This window comes from Poromitra crassiceps (genome assembly GCF_964638095.1).
Source record: "Poromitra crassiceps genome assembly, chromosome: 3".
NCBI classification, from domain to species: domain Eukaryota; kingdom Metazoa; phylum Chordata; class Actinopteri; order Beryciformes; family Melamphaidae; genus Poromitra; species Poromitra crassiceps.
The window spans coordinates 31,166,981-31,190,284 of NC_139625.1; the positions used below are offsets into that span (position 1 = coordinate 31,166,981).

At 43.5% G+C, this 23,304-nt stretch overlaps 1 protein-coding gene across 6 annotated transcripts in view; it reads right to left on the minus strand.

The window, feature by feature from the left end:
* Nucleotides 1-309: 309 nt before the first annotated feature.
* Nucleotides 310-23,304, minus strand: part of LOC310773834 (sorting nexin-14-like) — a 40,002-nt gene continuing 17,007 nt past the window's right edge. For 4 of the 6 annotated variants that reach the window (XM_083633797.1, XM_083633799.1, XM_083633796.1 and 1 more), the window contains 12 exons: nucleotides 15,373-15,565; nucleotides 14,230-14,313; nucleotides 13,647-13,747; nucleotides 12,633-12,744; nucleotides 12,366-12,406; nucleotides 11,921-12,040; nucleotides 7,351-7,474; nucleotides 6,938-7,102; nucleotides 6,599-6,694; nucleotides 5,137-5,228; nucleotides 3,341-3,397; nucleotides 310-659 (listed from right to left, as the gene is read on the minus strand). In XM_083633797.1, the coding sequence (XP_083489923.1) occupies nucleotides 612-659; nucleotides 3,341-3,397; nucleotides 5,137-5,228; nucleotides 6,599-6,694; nucleotides 6,938-7,102; nucleotides 7,351-7,474; nucleotides 11,921-12,040; nucleotides 12,366-12,406; nucleotides 12,633-12,744; nucleotides 13,647-13,747; nucleotides 14,230-14,313; nucleotides 15,373-15,565 (1,233 nt within the window). In that variant the 3' untranslated portion in view covers nucleotides 310-611. The remainder of the gene's footprint in view (nucleotides 660-3,340; nucleotides 3,398-5,136; nucleotides 5,229-6,598; nucleotides 6,695-6,937; nucleotides 7,103-7,350; nucleotides 7,475-11,920; nucleotides 12,041-12,365; nucleotides 12,407-12,632; nucleotides 12,745-13,646; nucleotides 13,748-14,229; nucleotides 14,314-15,372; nucleotides 15,566-23,304) is intronic. The other 2 variants (XM_083633800.1, XM_083633798.1) reach the window with 2 other exon arrangements.

The window sequence follows — 23,304 nt, forward strand, 5'->3', positions numbered from 1 at the left end:
CTGACAATAACATGCTGGATATATAATATTTTATTACCTGACTAAATTTGAGTATGTTTTGCCACATAGGTTACAAAGAGGGCAAGGGTATAACCACCCTAGTGGCAACCTTTCAAGCCAAAATGTGCAAATGTGTTACAAGCAATAAAGTACGACAGTTCTTCTTCTGCAGTTTTCTCGGCATGTGGTTTACACAGTCTGTGACCACATTGTGACCCCGGCCGCAATGAACACTCCTCAGTAACACAGATACAAATGGGCATAAGAGTGATCACAGAAGAAACACTGTCAAAGGGCATCAGTGCAGCATTGAAATTGCCTTTATTTTACACAGTAAATTAAACATACTGTACAGCAGGAAAAGCCATAAAGCCTGTGTCTCCCCTTCTTGCCATGGTTGGTGTCCAGGCCTGGATGAGACTCAACCTGTTAGCGTCATGTCTGGTGTCCAGACCTGGATGAGACTGAACCTGTTAGCGTCATGTCTGGTGTCCAGACCTGGATGAGACTGAACCTGTTAGCTTCAGGTAACCGGACTGTCAAGTGTCTCTGCAGTGGGTAAAGGCCTAGTTAACGCCTGACCAGCACGTTAGCTCTTGTCCTTTTACTGTTCACTTTGACATCCATGGCGCCATCACAGAGGTCTCCTTCTGCACCTGCTGAGGAAACACACAAAAAAGTGTTAACATGGGTGTTTTTTTTTGTCCAAAATGTTTGTTGGCAATATTCTAAGTCCCAGAAAGCCTACAGTTACAATAATATTACAGCAATATGTGATGGCAGAAAAAAAGCAGAACTTAATTAATTATTCAGTGTGTGTAATTAGCCTGGGTAAACCCAGCCTCCACGTGACCTCTATGTCGTGACTGATAGTACAAACTTACGCTACAGGCATAGCCTGTGACGTCTGAAGGCTGGGTTCACCCAGGCTAGTGTGTAATAGCTGTATCTTATTTTAAAGATTTAAATATCAAATATGAACTAGAATGGGCTAAATTTCCTAAAGAACTTAATTGTGCTTGCTCTCCTCAGGACGCCCGGCCCCTTGCAATGCTCCTGCCCTTGACCCCGCCTTTCGATCCAGTATAAATGCAGCCCAAATCGGCAGTGTGTAGCTAGGACGTAGTTAGGGGTGGGGAATGGGTGGGCCTATGTGAGTAGAAGCGGGAGGAGCCAAGGAATCCAGGCGCAAAGAATTTTGATTGTAGACGCTACAGTTCAAAAGTTATGGACCAAAACGTAAAGAGGGCTGTTATAGCACCACCATCAGGTCAATAGGTTTAATTTTTTAGATCACAGCAATGAGTAAAAGTGGGCGAGCCAAGGAAACCAGGGAAAAAATAATCTTGATTGTAGAAGCTACGGTTCCAAAGTTATGGACGAAAACGTAAAGAAAGCTGTTATAGCACCACCGTCAGGTCAATCGGTGTAATTTTTTAGGGCAGAGTAGAAGAGTACTCTATGAACCTATGTACCCAATTTGGGAACAGTTGCTCATATGGTTTGTGAGCTACAGGTTTTGTGAAACTAGGCATCTCGCGCGCTTGATTCCTAGGCTCGCAGGCTGCGCGGGCTCGCAGGTAAAGCAATCATTTTACTTTCACACTGGCACTTTCACTGTTTTCCCTTGCATGGAGTCTCTTGTTTGCTGATGGGTGGGGGAATTGTGTCGTCAGTTGGTCAGACAGACAGACATCACAGACGGCAGAGTAACGTTGTGGATGGAAAGGTATAGGTAGGGAGAATAGGTCAGTTAATACTCACTATACCCTCCTAAAGGAAATAAGATTTGCATCTACCTCACTATACCATCTGAAAGGAAATGTGCCTCTACCTCACTATACCCTCCTAAAGGAAATGAGATGTGCATCTACCTCACTATACGCTCCTAAAGGAAATGTACTCACTATACCCTCCTAAAGGAAGTGAGATGTGCATCTACATCACTATACCCTCCTAAAGGAAATGTGCATCTACCTCACTATACCCTCCTAAAGGAAATGAGATGTGCATCTACATCACTATACCCTCCTAAAGGAAATGTGCATCTACCTCACTATACCCTCCTAAAGGAAATGAGATGTGCATCTACCTCACTATACCCTCCGAAAGGAAATGTGCATCTACCTCACTATACCCTCCTAAAGGAAATGAGATGTGCATCTACATCACTATACCCTCCTAAAGGAAATGTGCATCTACCTCACTATACCCTCCTAAAGGAAATGAGATGTGCATCTACATCACTATACCCTCCTAAGGAAATGTGCATCTACCTCACTATACCCTCCTAAAGGAAATGTGCATCCACCTCACTATACCCTCCTAAAGGAAATGTGCATCTACCTCACTATACCCTCCTAAAGGAAATTTGCATCTACCTCACTATACCCTCCTAAAGGAAATGAGATGTGCATCTACCTCACTATACCCTCCTAAAGGAAATGTGCATCTTCCTCACTATACCCTCCTAAAGGAAATGTGCATCTACCTCACTATACCCTCCTAAAGGAAATGAGATGTGCATCTACCTCACTATACCCTCCTAAAGGAAATGAGATGTGCATCTACCTCACTATACCCTCCTAAATGAAATTTGCATCTACATCACTATACCCTCCTAAAGGAAATGTGCATCTACCTCACTATACCCTCCTAAAGGAAATGTGCATCCACCTCACTATACCCTCCTAAAGGAAATGTGCATCTACCTCACTATACCCTCCTAAAGGAAATGTGCATCTACCTCACTATACCCTCCTAAAGGAAATGAGATGTGCATCTACATCACTATACCCTCCCAAGGAAATGTGCATCTACCTCACTATACCCTCCTAAAGGAAATGTGCATCTACCTCACTATACCCTCCTAAAGGAAATGTGCATCCACCTCACTATACCCTCCTAAAGGAAATGTGCATCTACCTCACTATACCCTCCTAAAGGAAATGTGCATCTACCTCACTATACCCTCCTAAAGGAAATGAGATGTGCATCTACCTCACTATACGCTCCTAAAGGAAATGAGATGTGCATCTACCTCACTATACCCTACCCTCCGAAAGGAAATGCCATGATTGAAAGTAAAGAATGGTAGCTTTATTTGTTTGGAGGAATTAGTCTTGGATATTTACACTCTTAATTTCTGGAGGATATGATTTGTCAGACATCACGATTAAAAGTGTAGACAGAGTGCAGGAGCAGGTCGCAAATAAATAATGCATGCTGGCCTATTGTGCCCGTCTATAACATGCAGAAAACAACAGTGTACACACATTCACCAGACATGAGAATGATGTCACAGATATGACAGATACGATGATGACGAGTGTGTGTTTACCTTGTTCAGCTCAGGAAAAAGTTCTTGAATGGCGATATCCAAAAGCACGTACGTCAGCTGAGGAAGACAAAAGCATGGAGAAGATGAAAAATTATCAAGACCATCAATCTTTAGATGAAAGTGGAGCATGTGTAGATCAACAAGCATATTTCAAAAACTAATAATCAAACTTTGAGTTGGAGGGAAATGTGACACATGGATTTTCTGGTATCCCGTAAAACTTCAAATAAACGCCTGGGTGTTTATTTACCAAAGAAAATAAAAAATAATCAGACCCGGGGCGTCTATAAGGGACCGGCGTCTATTTGGGGCCGGCGTTTAATTATTTTTGCACAGAATTCTTGCTCTGCAAAGATTGGAAAGTATCGAATTGCTTATTTAAACCAGTATGATAGTACTTTAAGTACTAATAGTACACACAAGAAGGTATAGGTACAGGCAGTTTTTAACATGCCTAGTATTGTAGAGTACGGATTGGAAATACAAATATAAAAGGAATTTCCGCACACTTGAATCTGTACAGATTTCACATTTATTATGATAAGCTTTCGGTCGACAAGACCTTCATCAGAGTACGGATTGGAACAAAGAAAAACAACTGAGATGTCCCTCATCATCATCATCATCATCGTCGTCGTCGTCATCCAACAACCGGTACGCTACCAGTTCATTGCTCTCCTCTACTCCCTCTGCCAAACAGCCAAACCGTATTTCAAACAAGTAACATTAGCCTACCGCTTACCTTCAGTTATTTGTATTTCATTGGAAAGAAGCAGTTTGAAAACATTATGCCGGTAGTAATGTTAGCATTTGCAGGCAGCAGCTAACGTTAGCTAACGTTAGCTAACCAAGCAGCACTACAATATGAGACACTACAGTGATGTGCAACAAGCAGACTTACCAAATGTTTCCAATACATGTCCAGTATAATCCATACTGCATTTATGATCGCTGTTCCACTGACAGAAATGCACTTTTACTACACCCAATACTAACGTTACTGGTAACTTCTCCACCACTCCCATGTCCTTATGGAAACCAGACAGCGTCTCCAGTCTAACACGTTGACTCTGTCGGTACAGTCTGTAGCATCAAACAATGTGGTACGCATACTTGAAACATGTCGGTTATGTATAAACAAATCATAAACTGTCTGACACACAGGGGGGAGAAGATACAATCTCTCGTCTTGCCAACAAGATGACCAAAACCACACATCATTACTGTAAGTGACTGTGAATTCAGTCTGAGCGCAGCACAAAAACATACCGTAATGAAAAAAGTACCCGGCGTCTATTTGGGGCCGGCGTTTATTTACCAAAACATGTAGCCAGACCCGGTGTCTATTTGGGACTCTGCGTTTATTTGAAGTTTTACGGTATGTCAGACTGTGTTTGTGATGTAGGTGATGTAGGTGATGTGTCCTCAGGAGGACAATACGGTCATCTTAAGTCTTGATGCAATAAGTAGTCGGCTGGGGCAGCCGTGGCTCAGGAGGTAGAGCGGGTCGACCACTAATCAGAAGGTTGGTGGTTCGATCCCCGGCTCCTCCAGTCTGCATGTCGAAGTGTCCTTGGGCAAGACACTGAGCCCCAAATTGCTCCCGATGGCTGTGCCAGCACCCTGCGTGGCAGCTGGTCGCCTTCGGTGTGTGAATGGGTGAATGTAGGCCCATTGTAAAGCGGGGAGCGCTTTGGATAAAAGCGCCATATAAATGCAGTCCATTTACCATTTACCAAGTAGTCCAGCAATGAAGCTCAAACATGCAGAGGAGTCCTGTGCGCGTGCGTGCATACCTGTTTGTTGAGAACTGGCTGTTGCAGTCCATCGAAGAGCAGACGTACTCCATCATACTTGGCTTCTTCTCCGATGCATTTCCCCAAGAAATCTAATGATAAATAGCTTATGAGTTTGTAGCAACACACTAATGGTTTTCACATGTGATGTACAGTAAGTGAGAATGGCTGCAGTAAGCTGCTGTCCAGTTCACATTATGTTAACCATGGAGTGTTACTATAAGCTTGGCACAGTGTGAAGAAAAACACTATTTTAACATGCCTTCTTTTTCTCCAACTGAGAATAATATGACACTCATTTGGAAGCAGCAGACTGTACAATAGAGTCCCGCAGGAATGAGTCCGGAAGAACTGGATGTTAACATTTCCAGTTCTTTCCTCTCAAAGTCAATGGGATTTAATGCCTGAAATAAGGTCTGTGGTTCAGAAAAGTTTATGAAACTGTGAACTTCATGTTTAGCAAATTAATCTTCACAAATGAGGACCACTTTTACGACTTTTGAAGCATCAAAAGTCATAAAAACACTCACTTGTGAAGATTATCTTGCTGAACATAAAGTTCACCGTTTCATAAACCTTTGTTAATCACAGACCTTATATCAGGCATTTAACCGAAATTCCATACAAAATCCCATTGACTTTGAGACAAAGGAACCAGAAGTGCAGGGACTTCTGCATTCAAAATGTCCCAACAGAAGTCATGCTGCCCACACCAGACAGTAATTAATAGATACATTTATAAACATGAATTAATATGGATAAAACAGAAAAAGCACATATATTTAGGCTATGTTATTTTATCTGTTTCATCCATATTCATCTATCCAAGTTTATCCTTATTGACATATGCTTTATACTGTAAGGAGGAAGAACAGAGAGGAGGGGTATGAACTTTGGAAATGTGTGTGCGTCGTGCAGGCTCCTGTCTGTATAGCAAATGACTGACAGTTGACATATGCTTTATACTGTAAGGAGGAAGAGCAGAGAGGAGGAGTATGAACTTTGGAAATGTGTGTGCGTCGTGCAGGCTCCTGTCTGTATCAGTTGTTATGGAACACGACGCACTGACCAAGGTCTCAGCAAAAGGAGCAGTCCTATATGTGTGAGATGTCATGGGCCAGAGCAAAGGGGAGAAATCTCCTGCTTGATAAACTAGTTATGTGTCTCTGCATAGTGCAAATATGCATTTGTGAGATGTCTTATGACTAATGACTCATAGCATTAATTATGTGTATGCAATTATAGCTTATTGATTAGGAAATGCCAATGGAACTTATATTTTTCTCCAACACTTATATTGGTGTCTAATGAGGGCAGGAATGATCTCCTCGGCAATGCATGATGGACCCTAGAAATCTTTGTTACCGACAGATTACCTGGAACAATTGAATGAATACCTGGAATATAATGATGATAATAATAATAATAATAATAATAATAATAATAATAATAATAATAATACCTGGAATATAGCGCATCATTTCCTCAAATGTCTTTTTGGCCCTCCTCTGTTTGTCTTGGGTAGAGCGTGGCTGGCTGCTCTCACAGAAAACTGCATCTAGCAGAGCAAAGAATACACACATCAAGTCACGTCATTTAATGAGCCTGTTTAACATATCGCTTAAATATCAAGTTTAAGATCTCTTTTTAACAGGCAAAGGCTCCTACAGTACTTGCCTTACTCTCACAGATCTTGCTACTGCTAAAGTTATATACATTTTGCAACTTTATCACCACCACAGTTTTTCTTGCTTAATGTTCTTTTTCAGACACCGTTAAGTGAATTATTGTCCGACTATACCTCTAAGCAGGGTGATGAGCGAGACCAGCCGATGCTCCTGCACCACCTGGTTCAGTTTGCACTGCAGGTAGTAATCTGTGTAGGCCTCCAACGTATTCTTCAACAGGATCCTTCCACCCATTAGCAGGTGGTGCAGCCAGTCTGGGATGTGGAAGACCACCCGACCTGACAGCCAACCCGAGACAGAGAGAGGGGGGGGGCAGATGAAGAAGTGGAGGAGATAATACTGTGAGCTAAGGACTGCATCTACAATATTCTGGGTGGTTTGAAATAATGATGGGGTCTTGGATCTGCTCCAGCGGACAGACGGTATCAAATAAATAACAAAAATAAATAATTTAAAAAGTTGTTTTAACAGTAAGTGGTGCTAAGTAGATTACTATTTCAAACAAGCTCACGGAGACCTCACTTACCCAGATACATTAAGTAGTCATACACCCCTTCAACTGTGATCATTTCCATGAAGTAGTTTTGATTGTGTCTCTTCTCTGCCATCTCTGACCGGTTGGCGTTGTTTTTGAAGAGGTCGTTGAAGAGCTGTGAGAGGGGGACATAATTTGTTTTATGAGTGGAAATGAGTAAAAAAAAACTCTGGTATTATATTTCACGAACTTCTTCCACCTGGGTGACTGGCGAAGCTCAGCTGAAACTTGAGACTTGTTTGTGTGATTTAATGTTTTCAACAACACACCTAGAAATCAGGGTTCCAAAATATTTCTTTATGGAGGGGTAAGGATTTACATAAAACCATTTGCCCCTAAAGAACCCCTTTAAAATAATCGATTAAGGGAACAGGAAGACGGTACCTCATGTGGGATTTGAACCTGCATCTCACAACACACAGCTCATGATGGTTTGGAAAACGTGCTTTACATTACATTACGACATTTGGCAGACGCTTTTATCCAAAGCGACTTACAATAACACATTTTTGTCAGCAATAGAGCAATCAACTATGCAACACAGTCTATGACAACTACAACATCTGAAGGAATAGTGGTAAAGTTAAGTTAGAATTTTTTTTTTTTGGAGAGAGAAAGAAGTTAGTTCAAGGAGGGCCCAGATGGAGCATGAAAAGGAATACGTCAGGTCATTCCACCATTGAGGTGCCAGGGACGAGAAGAGTCGCGATCGGGATAAGCGACTTTTTAGCCCCCGTAGCGAAGGAGGGGCGAGGCGTCCTGCACTAGTGGAGGAGCGAAGGGAGCGGTGAGAGGTTTGGAACCTGACTATAGATTGCAGGTACAGAGGAGCTGTCTGGTGTACTGCCCTGTAGGCCAGTACCAGTGTCTTGAATTTGATGCGTGCCGAGATGGGAAGCCAGTGAAGGTCCTTTAATCACTACAATAGACGCTTTTCACAGCAGCCATTTTTGATGTGTCAAAGCAGGGTAAACAACTGCTGTATCCATTCCATTTAGGTGTTCCAGTGTGTTACCGATCGGCCCAGTCATATGCTCAATATCCAATTCTGGCTCGTATATTATCATGTCTAGGGGTTGACTGGCATTATGATCGAAAACACGCGAACAGAAACAACGAATCAGGCCGTCCACCGACCGAGATGCAGGCAGCCACTCATCCAGTGCACCAGCCAACATGGTCCCCAGGAGCGATCTCGGCCCTGGAACAGCTCCGACGGTTGGATACACGAGGGACCTGAGGCAATCCCCACATGCTCAGACAGCCCCAAATGGGACAGAACATACAGACGATGAACAGTGCACAACAAAAAGACAAGCTAGCACAGACCATCAACAACCAGGCTTTACCAGGCTTTACCAGGCTAGCAAAAATGTTGTATTAAAAGAGAACTATTCATTTATAACTATAATTTGCTTCCCGTTTTATTTGTTGTTTTGTTGTTGTTTAGACTTTCATGTGCAGTCACCAACCATCCATCCATATAGAGTCTCCAGATGAGGAGCGCTTGTGTGGATACTGTCTTGCTGCTCCTGAGCTTATTCACAATATATTGTGTTAGAAGTTTCCAAAAGATCAACAGAGCCACTCTCATCCAGTTGGCTCACATTCTGAGTCTCCACCTTCTTTGCCATTACTAAGAGTTCATAATAAACAGATGTCCAAAATAAAAGTGATTTTGACTGTATAATTGCTGTGTACATTATTACAGATGATAAAATATACAAGGGATCTTGAGAGAACCCAACCAATATAAGATTTCAATGAGGAAACTATAAAAAATAAAAGGATTAGGTAGAACCCCCGGGAAGGCTATCAAGTGGAACCCTATAGTAGAATGAACAGAGGTTCTGTACAGAGACACCTGGATAGATTCGAGGTATAACCTGAGGGTTCTGTAATGAACCCAGAGGAATGATTCTTGTTACAACCTCAGGACTTTTTTACTGAATCCTACTTAGTGGGTTCCAGATGTAACTACTTACTTTGAGTTCTAAGTAGAACCATTTAGTAAGAGTTCTAGATGAATCCCTCTGAACGTTCTAAGTGTAACCTGCAAAAAGCCAAAAAGGGTTCTCCGATGAGAAGTCAAAGGAGGTAGAGATAAAATGTCTAATAAAAGACTATCATATTTCTTGAAATAATATGACAAGTGCCTATGCACCCAGGGGCGGACTGGGATCCTAATTCAGGCCGGGCATTAGATACCAAGCAGGCCAGGCCGATACGGGCCGACGCGCGTGCCGGCGAAAAATTTGGGCCGTCTGAAGCTCAATTTGGGCCGTTTGAAGCCCAATTTGGGCCGTTTGAAGCCAGATTTGGGCCGTTTGAAGCCCAATTTGGGTCGTTTAAAGCCAGATTTGGGCCGTTTGAAGCCCAATTTGGGCCGTTTGAAGCCCAATTTGGGCCAAGTCCAATTTTACAATGAGATGCACCCACTTTAACCCTGAATAAAGTAATAAAACCACTAGTAAACCAGTAGGCGGCGCCTGGCCTGCTGTTCAGTGAGTGGCCTGGCCTGGAATGCAAAAAAAAAAAAAAAAAAAAAAAAAAATTTTTTTTGCAGGCCAGGCCAGGTCAGGCCACCGGGCATTTGCCCGACGTGCCCGATTATGCAGTCCGCCCCTGCATTTTCAGGCAACAAAACATTTGTTCTAGTTTTTAGATTAAGCTGTTATTTTGCTGTTGGGCGGTTGATATTTACATCAGCCACAATGTGCTAATTGTGGGGCAGGTACACTGTGAAAGCTTTCATAATCTCAGGAATTCAGCCTCCAGTCTGGGAGCCTGAAAAACCTGCAGGCTCATGTTTTATTTGCTCTGGCAGATCATTCGCATTTGCAAATTGTTCTGGCGATGTCAGGCTACCTCTAGCCTGCTGTCAAGTTAAACACTCAATGAGATTTGGTGAGCTGTGGCGTCTTGGTAGCGTCGAGGTAAAAGCACTCGCCTACCACCGCGGAGACCCTGGGTTCAATTCCCGGCAGCCGTTGGGGTATGAGTCCTGGTCGCTGCACTAGTGCCTCCTCTGGTCGGTCTGGGTGCCTGTTTGAGGGAGGGGAACTGGGGGGAATAACATGATCCTCCCATGTGCTACATCCATCCTGCTAATGAAACTCCTCGCTGCAGGTGAAAAGAAGCGGCTGGCGACTGCACATGTATCGGAGGAAGCATGTGCTAGCCTACAACTCTCCCCAGATCAGCAGAGGGGGTGGAGCCACGACCGGGACAACAGGGAAAATGGAAGAGCTTGATAAAAACAAGGTTTTGTGAGGCAATAAAGAGGGTCAGAAAGTTATCTCTTAGATTTAGACTTAAAAAACTTGAATGTCCTCCTCCAAGGACCAATCTCAGCCAGGACCATGTCAGGCCAAATTAGCATTACAGAGTTTGTGAGCTACTTTTAGAAATAGGAGATCCAACTTTTAGTGACCTAGTTTGTTACAGAAAGTGTTAGAATTGACAAGAGCGCTCATCGGGAAGCAGGCTTTCCAAATTGTAACTCAAAATAGCATGTAGGGTGACTTGATATGCCATCTGTATTCAGTCCTGACGCTAACACTATATACTGTACATGAGATCACCAAGTTGGGAAGCTGCCTCTTTCTTCTTTTGGCCTCTCTTTTGTTCTGCGTCATTGCAACACAGCTGGACCGGGGGACTACAGATCCCCATGCTACAGATCACACATACTGTAAAAGATGAGGAATTCATGATCGGGCATCAACGCCCTCGTAGTAGGCGCCGTAGGGCTGCACCGGCACAGCTGGCGAGCAGCTCCCCGAAAATGTGACTCAACACAGCTGACGTGAACAGCGCAAGTATAATATAATGCAGATGGGGACTGGGGAGGTAACAGGAGAGTGAAAGCTATTACCAAGTATATGCACTACATTCTCTCCATGGGCTAACTTCTAGTCATTGAAATCCTAGTGAAATCACACAATTTACCTGATGCTGCCAGATGGATGGTTTTGTTCTGATCTGATGATCTCACATGAATCCAGCTGCCTTGGCAGGTTAGGGGACTCCCCTGCAACCCCCTGCTCAAGCTGACGTTGGAGTAGACTAGAGACAGTAGTCTGGTCTACAGTAGGTCTAGCTGCTGTCGGCAACGCACCAAGTCGAGGCTGACTATCTGTTTCCAGTTTTACTTTGACATCAACCCAGAGACAAAATAACATGAACAGATAGTTCCTATAGTGACATGGATGTGGGCTGTCACATTGGCAGATGCATACTACATACTGTATTTGCACCATTTGATGCAATTTCATTGTTAATGACTTTGCCTGATGCGGTACGTCCAACCTTCTCTAAGACATTAACCCGTAATGCTTGTTCCGTGACTATTAGTTTGAATTATAGGAGCAGGAAGTGGGAACCTTCCAGTGTATGCAACCAAAAAAAACCCTGAGGGACTCCAACTGTACTCTATTACATTCAAACATGTTGTTTGGGTTGGGAGTACTTAAGTGGGCGTGTGAAAGGGAGTTAAGAAGTGGGAGCAGACAGGGGAGGATGGGGGGGGGGGGGGGGGGGTGGAAGTTCCATTTCCAACCTTTTTCTCATTCTCTGAGGTGGGGCTCAGAATAGTGAGCTCAGGCCGGCTGGGTTTCGGTTTGGGAGATTCACAAGAGTTGAAGAAGGACTGGATAAAAGGCTCCAGATGCTGCCCTTTCTAAGGAGGGAAAGCAGCAGAGTACAAGTGACAGTGAAAGTATCATTTCTCATCAAATGTTCTATTTGTTATATAGACGAACAAAAGTGACTGCTTGCATCTGCTGTGATGTGATGGAAAACATTCTTATCATGAAAACTTGGAAAACATTCCGTCCGCCTATCTAAGGCATGCACCCACCCACCCAACCACCCAACCAACCAACCAACCACCCACACACACCCCCCCCCACACACACACACACACACACACACACACACACACACACACACACACACACACACACACACACACACACACACACACACACACACACACAACTTACCTCTTTTATCAGTTTGCTGGGCACTGACTTAATGATTTTCCCTGTGAAACATAAATAATTTATCATATTTCTCATAGTGATGCATGTTCTGTCACATTATCCCTTCATTTGAGACACAAATATATTTTTCAATGCAACACAAGATCCCTCTAATCAATCACTTTCAGGGTGTGTTTGACACATGCTGCTGCTGAAACATAAGCCATCTCCCTGGCTTTGTCACATACTCTACATCCCATTTAGTCCAGACTGGGCCCTGTGTTGTACCTAGGTTGACATCGGGCAACATCTTGTCCAGGAACTGAGACTCCATACTGTGAGGGGACAGGAAGTCAGCCAGCAGCTGGCTGTTGCTCAGCTCGGGGTGCTGCAGAAGTTTCTGCAAGGGAGACGGATACAAATGACACTGATTATGTTTGGGTTTTTCTATACTGGGAGATCTTAAGTGGGCTGGTTTATGTAGTCCAATTAAGATGTTGTCAGGTTTTCTATGGAGCTGGGATCAAAAGTTGTTGTCAACCTGAAATCGGCGACTATTGACAGGATGTGATGTACTGTAACTGTCCTTTGTGCTTTAAAGTAGAAATGTGGCATGGATGACAGAAGAAAGAACGTGTGTATGGATGAATTGGTAGAAAAAAGGGCTACAGTTTGAGATGACATTTAGAAAAAGTGCAAATAAGGGAAATGAACAGCTGTCAGTCTGCACTTTAACTTGATAGCATTTCTTCATAGCCACTGTGTCATTTCACATTCCAAGTATTGAGAGTACACAGCCAAAACATACAGTAATTGCCATCCAAATACTTGAAATTCAGCTTCTAACATTCTGGAAGAAGAGTCAAATACGTTTGGCCCGACCCGTCAATAAAATGCACATTGGGGCAGGTAAACTTAAAATCAAGCAAGTGAAGTCAAACACAACTTATATTATGATTTTTGGGTAATATATGTTTCCTCCACGTATTCTGATCACATTCCCATTTCCCAGTAGACATGAGGCTTATTTCCCGGTCAAATTGAGGAATAGTATACTGTATGTTTGGTGGGAAATTAGCACGCGGTCATTTTAAAATCAGGGTCACTGCTTTCATTTTCATCTTAGAGACAGCACTCACAGCTGTATGTTCAAATTATTTCCACCTTTGATAGACAAAAGTATAAGGCTTCTTTTTGAATTCTGGCTCATTTACAAACACATCGACTGACGGGCGGCGTGCCTGTCAAATACAATTGTGAGTGAACTTAATGAACTTCCTCTGTTCTCCCAGACATCTCTACCTGAAGGTATTCCTGGAACTCCTCCCGTTTGGATGTCAGGAACTCGTAATTCTTTGGACCGATGATTCTCTTGGAAGGCAGCTGTGCGTCTGGGAAGGAGCCTACAGAAGGTGTTATGTTTTACAGAAAATAAGCATCTGGGACAGTGATACTCAACCTGAGGCTCTACAGCCACATGCGGTTCCTTTATGGGTAGTTGCTGTGGCTCTTTTAAGCCATAAATTTAAATAAATAATTTAATACAAATAAAATAAAAGTAAAAGGAGGAAAGGGACTTTTTTTGGATTGTGGCTCTTGCAAAGATTTTTTTTTGGTCACTGTGGCTCCTGAGTAGGGCAAGGTTGCGTACCACTGATCTGGGAAAACAATAAAAGCTATGTGTCTCTCTCCACTGTAATGTCACTGCCAATATCAGTCCCTAAACAATGCAGCACAGTGATGAAATTTCTTGCACCCCTAAGGCTGAGGTTCACAAAATAATGTCCTGTGATTTTATTAGGAAATCCCTCCCTTGCGCTCCAAAAGAGATGATGAAATACAGTGCAAACTAAAGCAATATTTTTGTAGAAAATAAATAACCTACCATGAAACTCAGTGAGCTTTGATTCAAGAACGTAGAACTCCAGGTATCTTCTGTACACAGACCAATGCTCAGTCTCATGCCCCACTGCAGACAAACACAGGGCAAACATATCATAAGAGGTTCTGCAATGACCATCTCTATATTAAATACATCAAGCTCAGTAAGGTAAATGACAACGGTAAACTCTTTATGAACGTAATCTAACAGTAAAAGGTAAATTTTTAAAGCGGCACTATGCCTCATCACACATTGGTGGCTCCGAGTAGCAGTGAAGGGTAATCTGAACTTCAGCACACTAATATTTACCAGCCTGACCGGGGGTGGATGGACACTCTTCTCTGTTGTAACCCTACTTTTTGATATAGGCTAATAAGTGTATTTGTACATAAAAAAGAAATCACGCAAAGTGTAGCTTTAAATGTGTCTGTGAATAGGAACGGAATGTAACATGTTCTACTTTTGATTTGTCAAGCTTTTTTTAGTGCAAGAAGGATGTCCTTTCTCTTCCAGATTAGAGGTCGACCCATATGGGTTTTTCAATGGTCAATGCCGATATTTAGAGAGCAGGGTGGCCGATGGCCGATATATAATGCAGATTATTTTATTATTTTATTTTTTTGCATTCGATAAAATACAATGATTTAAACATAATAATGAATGAGAGTATTTGGGTAAAAAAAACAAGTAGCCTATAATTCCATTCTCCATTCATGGACATTGATAATCTAATATAACAAATACATCTAATATAAGATGGTTATCTTAGCCCGTAACATGCTTTAGATTTTAACAAAGAGTTTGGAAGACGATTTGTCTCGCAAACTCTCTCAATATTATTACAAAAGTGTGTGGGCCTGAAATTCGGCGTGGGACTGCGGGAATCGTGCATTTTTCTGGAATTCACGCATATTTTTAATTTATAATGCGGGACTAATCCTGCATCTGTTTGCGGGGGCCGATGTCTATTCATGTAGTAATCGTGAACCTTGAGTATAAATTGTAACGGTACATGTTCTTACCCTGCAGGCATGTCATGCTACATGTTTTTACCTACGTAATAATCGGCCTTGTGAGCGCAGGCAGCGGCTGATGTCGATTAATTAAAAATGCCAACAGTCGGTCTAACTCTAGACTCAGCCTCACCTGCCTTCCGGTCATTGCGCTCCACATCGATACAGAACACGGGAATCCTCTCCCTCTTCACATCGTCGTCATAGAAGTCGATGTAAGGGATGGTGATGTTCCAGGCAGACAGGTTGCGGGGGGTGCTGGGGGTCGATGCCGCCTCCGCCTCCATAGGGGAGTCATCCTCCAGCACCATCGTGGCCTCCTCCACCTTGGACAGAGGGAAGCGGGGTGGGGGTGGGGGGGAGAGAGATAGAGACATTAAGGTTATGATAAATATTTGCTGGAGATATGGGTCAAACACATGCAAAGCACTGCAGGTATACTGTATATAATGAATAAGAATTAATGAATGTGTATTCCCAAAGTCACCAGTGATCTGTCTCATCTGTGTCTCTAATGGCCCATTGCCACCACTGGTATTAGCGCGGCCCCGCCCAGCGCCACTCGCTTTTTTGTCTCATTCCACCGGTCAAAAACCTGGACAACCCGGGTTGAGTCATGCTAGTTTTAGTCCCTGCTTTGTCGGGGGGTTCCAGGGCTGTGGACCTGGTACCATATGGCCCATTTCCACCGCAGGTAGTAGCGCGGTCCCACTCCACTCGACTCGATAAATGGTCTCATTCCACCGGTAAAAACCTGGACAGCCCGGGTTGATTTGGGGTTGAGTCGTGCTACTTTTGGTCCCTGCTTATTTGGGGTTCTAGGGCTGTGAACCCGGTACCATACGGTGACGTGAAAACATTATAGACGACTGATTGGTCAGGCAGAATCGTGTTTACTCTGTCTATCTACTGACTGTCAATGCAATGCTGCATACTAGGGATGGGCATTTCTAGCAAAAACACTATTCGAAATTCGCTGGCCAAATTCGAATTTAATTCGAATTTCGAAAATAAATAAATAAATGTAAAAAAAAAAAATTTTTTTTTTTTTTTTTTTTTTTTTGTGAGTGAAATGTTGCATTGTCTCCCCTGATTCTAAGTCTACGGCTTTATTAATTAATATAAAAAGCTTCTGCTGTGGATTTTTAGCTCAAACAAGCATTGCACCACTGAAGTAAAGAACATGTTACATGACATTGACATTTTCGAAAATAAAAAACAGTTTTGACAATCATGAGTGGTTCATTAAATATTTAGTAGGCTCAGGTCTGAGTGCCAAAGGGGTGCCAAAGTCACCCCCTCTCCCTCTTCATGGGATTTCATCTGCCATTAATTTTTCCATAAACCTTGCTTAAAATGCTTATAAAAATTGTTTTACTTGCTCAAACCAAGCGATTTGACTATACTTAGAATCAGGGGAGACAATGCAACATTTCACTCAAAAAAAAAAAAAAAAAAAAAAAAAAAAAAAAAAAAATCGAATTTCGAATTTCAATAATAAAAGTCGACCTTGATAATAACAACGATTATTCGAAAATTCGAAATTCGATGCCCATCCCTACTGCATACCAGTTTAGTGGGCTTACCTTCTCTTCTGTTATGTTATTTCCATGTCTTTTGTGTTGCTGCCTTCGCCTCTGGTGAAATAAAATCGTGACGGTGGTTTCAATTGTTTTGAGAGAGAAAAAGTGCCGCTGCTCAGGAAGCCCTTGTAGTTGAGTGCAGCGTCGGCTCCGCTAGGCCGCAGGCGCTTTGGTGAAGCCGCGGTCTTGCCTGGTGAGAGGCCGCCGGGGTAGAGGCTTCACTCTGTAGCGCAACCCCCGCCCCTCGCGCAGTGCATGCATGTGAGTTTGACTAACAGCAAAGTGATATCCATTCTCCTGGCCGATTGTCACATTTGCCCATGTAGGTCATTTAGAGGCACCAGTATTTCATAAACAGTTTAAAAGTTCTGTGGATGGATTTAATTTTAACGTTATGTTATAGCCTACTTCGGCTATAGGCGGAGGACAGATATACGGTCGCTATGATGACCAGTTGTGGGCGGGGGTGGGTGATCGGCGGTCGAAGCAGAACATCCATTGGGCCGAAACGAGTAGAGCCGAGTGGTGACGAGCTGTGCAGGGCTGTAAAATGTGGTGGAAATGAGCCAATAGAGTGACGTGAAAACACTGCAAGACGACTGATTGGTCAGGCAGAATCATGTTTACTGTGTCTGGATACTGTCTGTCAATGCTGGATACCAGTTTACCTTCTCTTCTGTTATGTCTTTTGTGTTGCTGCCTTCGGTTCTGGTGGAATAAAATCAATCTCCTTGCTCAGCCTTAACATGACGGTGATTTTCAATTGTTTTGAGAGAGAAAACTCCACTGCTCGGGAAGCCCTTGTAGTTGTGTGTTACGTCGGCTACGCTAGGCCGGAGGCGGGGGTTTAGCGGAGGCTTTTCCTGGTGTGTGGCCGCCGGGCTGGTGGCTTCTCTTCTCCCCGTAGCGTAACCCCCGTCCCCCGCGCAGCGCATGCATGTAATTAACAACAAATTGATATCCATTCTCCTGGCCGATGGTCTCATTTGCCCATGTATGTCATAGAGGCACCAGCATTTCATAACCAGTTTAAAAGTTCAGTGTATGGAGTTAATTTTAACGTTATAGTACAGATATGCGTTTGCACAAATGTGCAGTTGTGGGCGGAGGTGAGTAAACCTGCGGTGCAAGCAAACAGTCTATCAGGTCGAGATGAGTAAGGCCAAGTAAAGAGTAGAGCCGTACTGTGCTGTTATATGTGGTGGAAATGAGCCATAAGTTCACATTGTACCTTTCTGCACAAATAAGGCCTAGGCTTTCCCCCATCAAAGTTCATGTAGGACCAAGTCCACTGAGACTCGACAAATACGGGAAATGCAAAAGATAACATAGGAAGTCCACTTACAGTCAGTACAGGATGTGCAATTACCGACACCCAGCCAACTAACGGGAACAGCACTGTTTTACTGGGCCAGCTAATGAAGAGCAGTTATGGTTTCTACACACATATGTTGTGCCAGGTGAGCCCCTGGCCTATAGGCAGCAACAAAGGAAAAAGTAGAAGTCTTGGGTTCAGCACTGTGCAAATATAACATACCAGAGTTTTAGTTTAGCTTACTTTCCTCAAGCAAAGCAAATACTAACTCATTGTCATACGAGCCTGCATTGTGTTTTCACAGCAAATACTTCTACCTTAAAGGTCCCAATTCGTGCAGCTGTAACCTCTTAAAAACGTGTGTCTCTGGTCCATAAAACATGATTCTGGATTAATTTGTCGAAAATATAGCAACCCCGTTTGTTGTGACGGAGTTTTCACTTCCTCATCTCGTCGCTTCCCAAGAACGGTCTGTTTCTATAATATATTCAGAACTAACAGTTCCCATTGGCCGCTGAGGGAGAGCCCGCCCCAGGCTCCCAGCGGCCAATCAGATTAGCGTCTGTGGACCAGCACGCTAGGTTGCGAGTTATCGTTAACTTAACGGTTACTACGCTAAAGAGGACATCTCAAAATGCCTAGACTTACCGAATGCACCTCTGCAGTTGCTGGATCACGTACAGTTGGCATCGCTCCAGCTAGAAGTGTTAATTTTGTGGCTATAGACAAAATGGTGCAGGTAGCTTGTGTGAGAGAGACCCGCGCAGTATGCGTGAGGAAGCTTGTGACGTCCCAATAGACCCTTCTCACGGGGGCCATTTTGTGTCAAATTGGCAGGGTAAACACAGGTGCAAGCAACACACTAATGAGGGTTTCCAAATTCCAATAATGTTTTGCTTGCACCTGTGTTTACCCTGTCTTTTCGACCCAAAATGGCCCCCGTGAGATGGGTCTATTCCCCTCTGGGCAAACGAAGCGTTTGTGGGTGTGGCTTGGAGGAGACTGCAGGGGGAAGCTGGATAGGGACAAATCCAACTGTGGCAGTTCTGAGCTTGTGACCACTCATTACAGGGAGGGCTGACAGCAGTATATATGCATTTACAAGTAAAAACAGCTTTTGCACGGAATGGGACCTTTAACACATTGAGTGCCAAGGACGTCTGTGCACATCCTAAAAAAAAGTAACGAGGAGTGCCAAGGACGTCTGTGGACGTCCTAAAATCATAATTCATATTATTCCATAATTCTGCTGTTTAAGGTCGTACCCAGCCAGTGAGCATGAATCCCTTCAAGGGATCACACGGCGCCACCTTAAACATCGTCACGGAAGCTGCGCCACCCACCTCAGATCCTTTACTTTGTACAGGAGAAAGCGGAGAAAGCCGTGATCAAAGAGGAAACCGATGCATGCTTCAGCCAGAGCCGTATATATTGCTCTGTCTGCAGCGGAGAGTGGGCTCGGCTGCATCCGCGCTCACAACTGAGCTCTTATGCTTCTATCTATCTCCACACGATTTCCTGCCAGAAAGCCAGCATCCGAAGCCGAACGGCCAAGCCTTTTCGTTCAGTCGCGTTTGCCAGCGCGCATCATTTCCTTGATGCGCGCTGGGATCCGTCCGGGGCAAAAACGGAGTCGAGAAAACAAACTCTGTGCGTGTGGGAGGAGCCCGCAGCTCAGAGGTGGAGAGGGGGGGGGGGGGGGGGAGAGGGCACGCAGGCTGCACGAGATACATCTAATTGCAGCGCCGCAGAGCCAGCTGGCTACGCCTCTTGACACGGTCTGGCTACGCCTCTTGACACGGTCTGGCTACGCCTCTTGACACGGTCTGGTATACACATCACCCTTCAAAATAAAATACTCGTTATTTTTCTCTTGATTTAAAGAATTACAAGAACAATTATGCTTTCTATCTTCCACACTGAGCGTAGTTAGGCTCGTTTTCAACTCACCCAACACATTTTGTTTTTCATACTGTATATTTTATGGATTTGGAAAATGTTTCTAAATCATTTTTAAAGGTTGTAGACAGAGTAGAGTTTTGCTATACAGTATTTACATTTCTGTATAAAATATTTGGTCAAAATAATTACATTGTTCATTAAAAATTAAAATTTTTTACCTTCAATGAATATTCAAAATTTGACAGTTTCAAGTATAAATGGTGGTAGTGCATCAATGCTATATTTAATCCATAAATAAAAATAAATAATATAAAAATAAATAAATAAATACATACATAAATACAAAATAAATGAATAAATAAAAATAAATAAATAATAGGCTACAAAAAATAAAAAATAAAAATACATAGCTAAAAAAAAAATCAATAAAGTCTCTGCCTTTATACACTGTTCTCAAACTTTTTCATGTCAAGGTCCCCTAAACTAAAACAAATTAGACCACATGGACCCTCATTCGATCATATTTGATCAGGGTCCCCCATCTGATATTAGATGTTTTATTAGGAGATAGTGTGTGGCACCCATGGCCAACATTCTGTCATTGTCAACACAAAAACAGCCCTATATTGCAGCAGACAGACAGACAGACAGACAGACAGACAGACAGACAGACAGACAGACGGGGATCACAGACAAAGCTGTCTGTAGCAGGGCTGAGCAAGTGGCCCTGGCTGAAATATCAGTTCTGGAATGAAGGTGATTAACGTTATTTCGGTATGTTTTATGTTTGTCATTTTTATGTTGTCCTCTCCATGTGGCCATGCTTGCAAACTTATATCAGCTATAACAGATGTGTATGTTACATTAATGTGCTTTCAACAGGTAGACAGACAGTCAATATCCTACTTTCTGACTTTCTGTCTGTCTGCTCGACTGTCTCACTGTCTGCCTGTCTACCTGACTGACTGTTGTCAGACTGACTGCCTGTCTACCTGTCTGTCTGTCTGCCTGACTGTCTCACTGTCTGCCTGTCTACCTGACTGTCAGTGTCTGAACTGACTGTGTGTTTCACTGTCTGTCTACCTGACTGACTGATGTCTGTCTGTCACTGACTGACTGACTGTCTGTCAGACTGTCTACCTGACTGACTGACTGACCGACCGTCTGTCTAATTGTCTGCCTGACTGTCTCACTGTCTGCCTGTCTATCAGACTGACTGCCTGTCTACCTGACTGTCTGTCTACCTGACTGACCGTCTGTCTGTCTCACTATCTGCCTGACTCTCTCACTGTCTGCCTGTCTACCTGACTGACTGTCTCACTGTCTGCCTGACTGTCTGCCTGTCCCACTGTCTGTCAGTGTCTGAACTGACTGTGTGTTTCACTGTCTGCCTGTCTACCTGACTGACTGATGTCTGTCTGCCACTGACTGACTGACTGACTGTCACACTGGATGTTATGTAATTTAGTGTATAGCTTTGTTGCTTTGAATTTGACATTAGGCCAGGCATGACAATCAAGGCCTCTTTTAGGGCTGTGACGTCTGACCCCTTTTGTTTTTGCCCATCCTTAGTCGCCAGCTTTCTGCACCGCCCAGCCACCGTCATGGTCTTCGTCACCAGTGTCCGAGCCGGCATCCTGAAAGGTTCCGCCTGTGTCGTTGGTGTAGAGGGCGTACAACAGGTGTAGAGGGCGTCCGGGAGGCAGGGCCGAAGGGTGGAGCAACCCTGGACGATGGCCCGGACACCAACGACACAGGCGGAACCTTTCAGGAGGCCGGCCCGGACACTGGTGACGAAGACCATGACGGTGGCTGGGCGGTGCAGAAAGCTGGCGACTAAGGATGGGCAAAAACAAAAGGGGTCAGACGTCACAGCCCTAAAAGAGGCCTTGATTGTCATGCCTGGCCTAATGTCAAATTCAAAGCAACAAAGCTATACACTAAATTACATAACATCCAGTGTGACAGTCAGTCAGTCAGTCAGTCAGTGGCAGACAGACATCAGTCAGTCAGGTAGACAGGCAGACAGTGAAACACACAGTCAGTTCAGACACTGACAGACAGTGGGACAGGCAGACAGTCAGGCAGACAGTGAGACAGTCAGTCAGGTAGACAGGCAGACAGTGAGAGAGTCAGGCAGACAGTGAGACAGACAGACGGTCAGTCAGGTAGACAGACAGTCAGGTAGACAGGCAGTCAGTCTGATAGACAGGCAGACAGTGAGACAGTCAGGCAGACAATTAGACAGACAGACGGTCGGTCAGTCAGTCAGTCAGTCAGGTAGACAGTCTGACAGACAGTCAGTCAGTCAGTGACAGACAGACATCAGTCAGTCAGGTAGACAGACAGTGAAACACACAGTCAGTTCAGACACTGACAGTCAGGTAGACAGGCAGACAGTGAGACAGTCAGGCAGACAGACAGACAGGTAGACAGGCAGTCAGTCTGACAACAGTCAGTCAGGTAGACAGACAGACAGTGAGACAGTCGAGCAGACAGACAGAAAGTCGGAAAGTAGGATATTGACTGTCTGTCTACCTGTTGAAAGCACATTAATGTAACATACACATCTGTTATAGCTGATATAAGTTTGCAAGCATGGCCACATGGAGAGGACAACATAAAAATGACAAACATAAAACATACCGAAATAACGTTACTCACCTTCATTCCAGAACTGATATTTAAGCCAGGTCCACTTGCTCAGCCCTGCTACAGACAGCTTTGTCTGTGATCCCCATCTGTCTGTCTGTCTGTCTGTCTGTCTGTCTGTCTGTCTGTCTGTCTGCCTGCTGCAATATAGGGCTGTTTTTGTGTTGACAATGACAGAATGTTGGCCATGGGTGCCACACACTATCTCCTAATAAAACATCTAATATCAGATGGGGGACCCTGATCAAATATGATCGAATGAGGGTCCATGTGGTCTAATTTGTTTTAGTTTAGGGGACCTTGACATGAAAAAGTTTGAGAACAGTGTATAAAGGCACAGACTTTATTGATTTTTTTTTTAGCTATGTATTTTTATTTTTTATTTTTTGTAGCCTATTATTTATTTATTTTTATTTATTCATTTATTTTGTATTTATGTATGTATTTATTTATTTATTTTTATATTATTTATTTTTATTTATGGATTAAATATAGCATTGATGCACTACCACCATTTATACTTGAAACTGTCAAATTTTGAATATTCATTGAAGGTAAAATTTTTTAATTTTTAATGAACAATGTAATTATTTTGACCAAATATTTTATACAG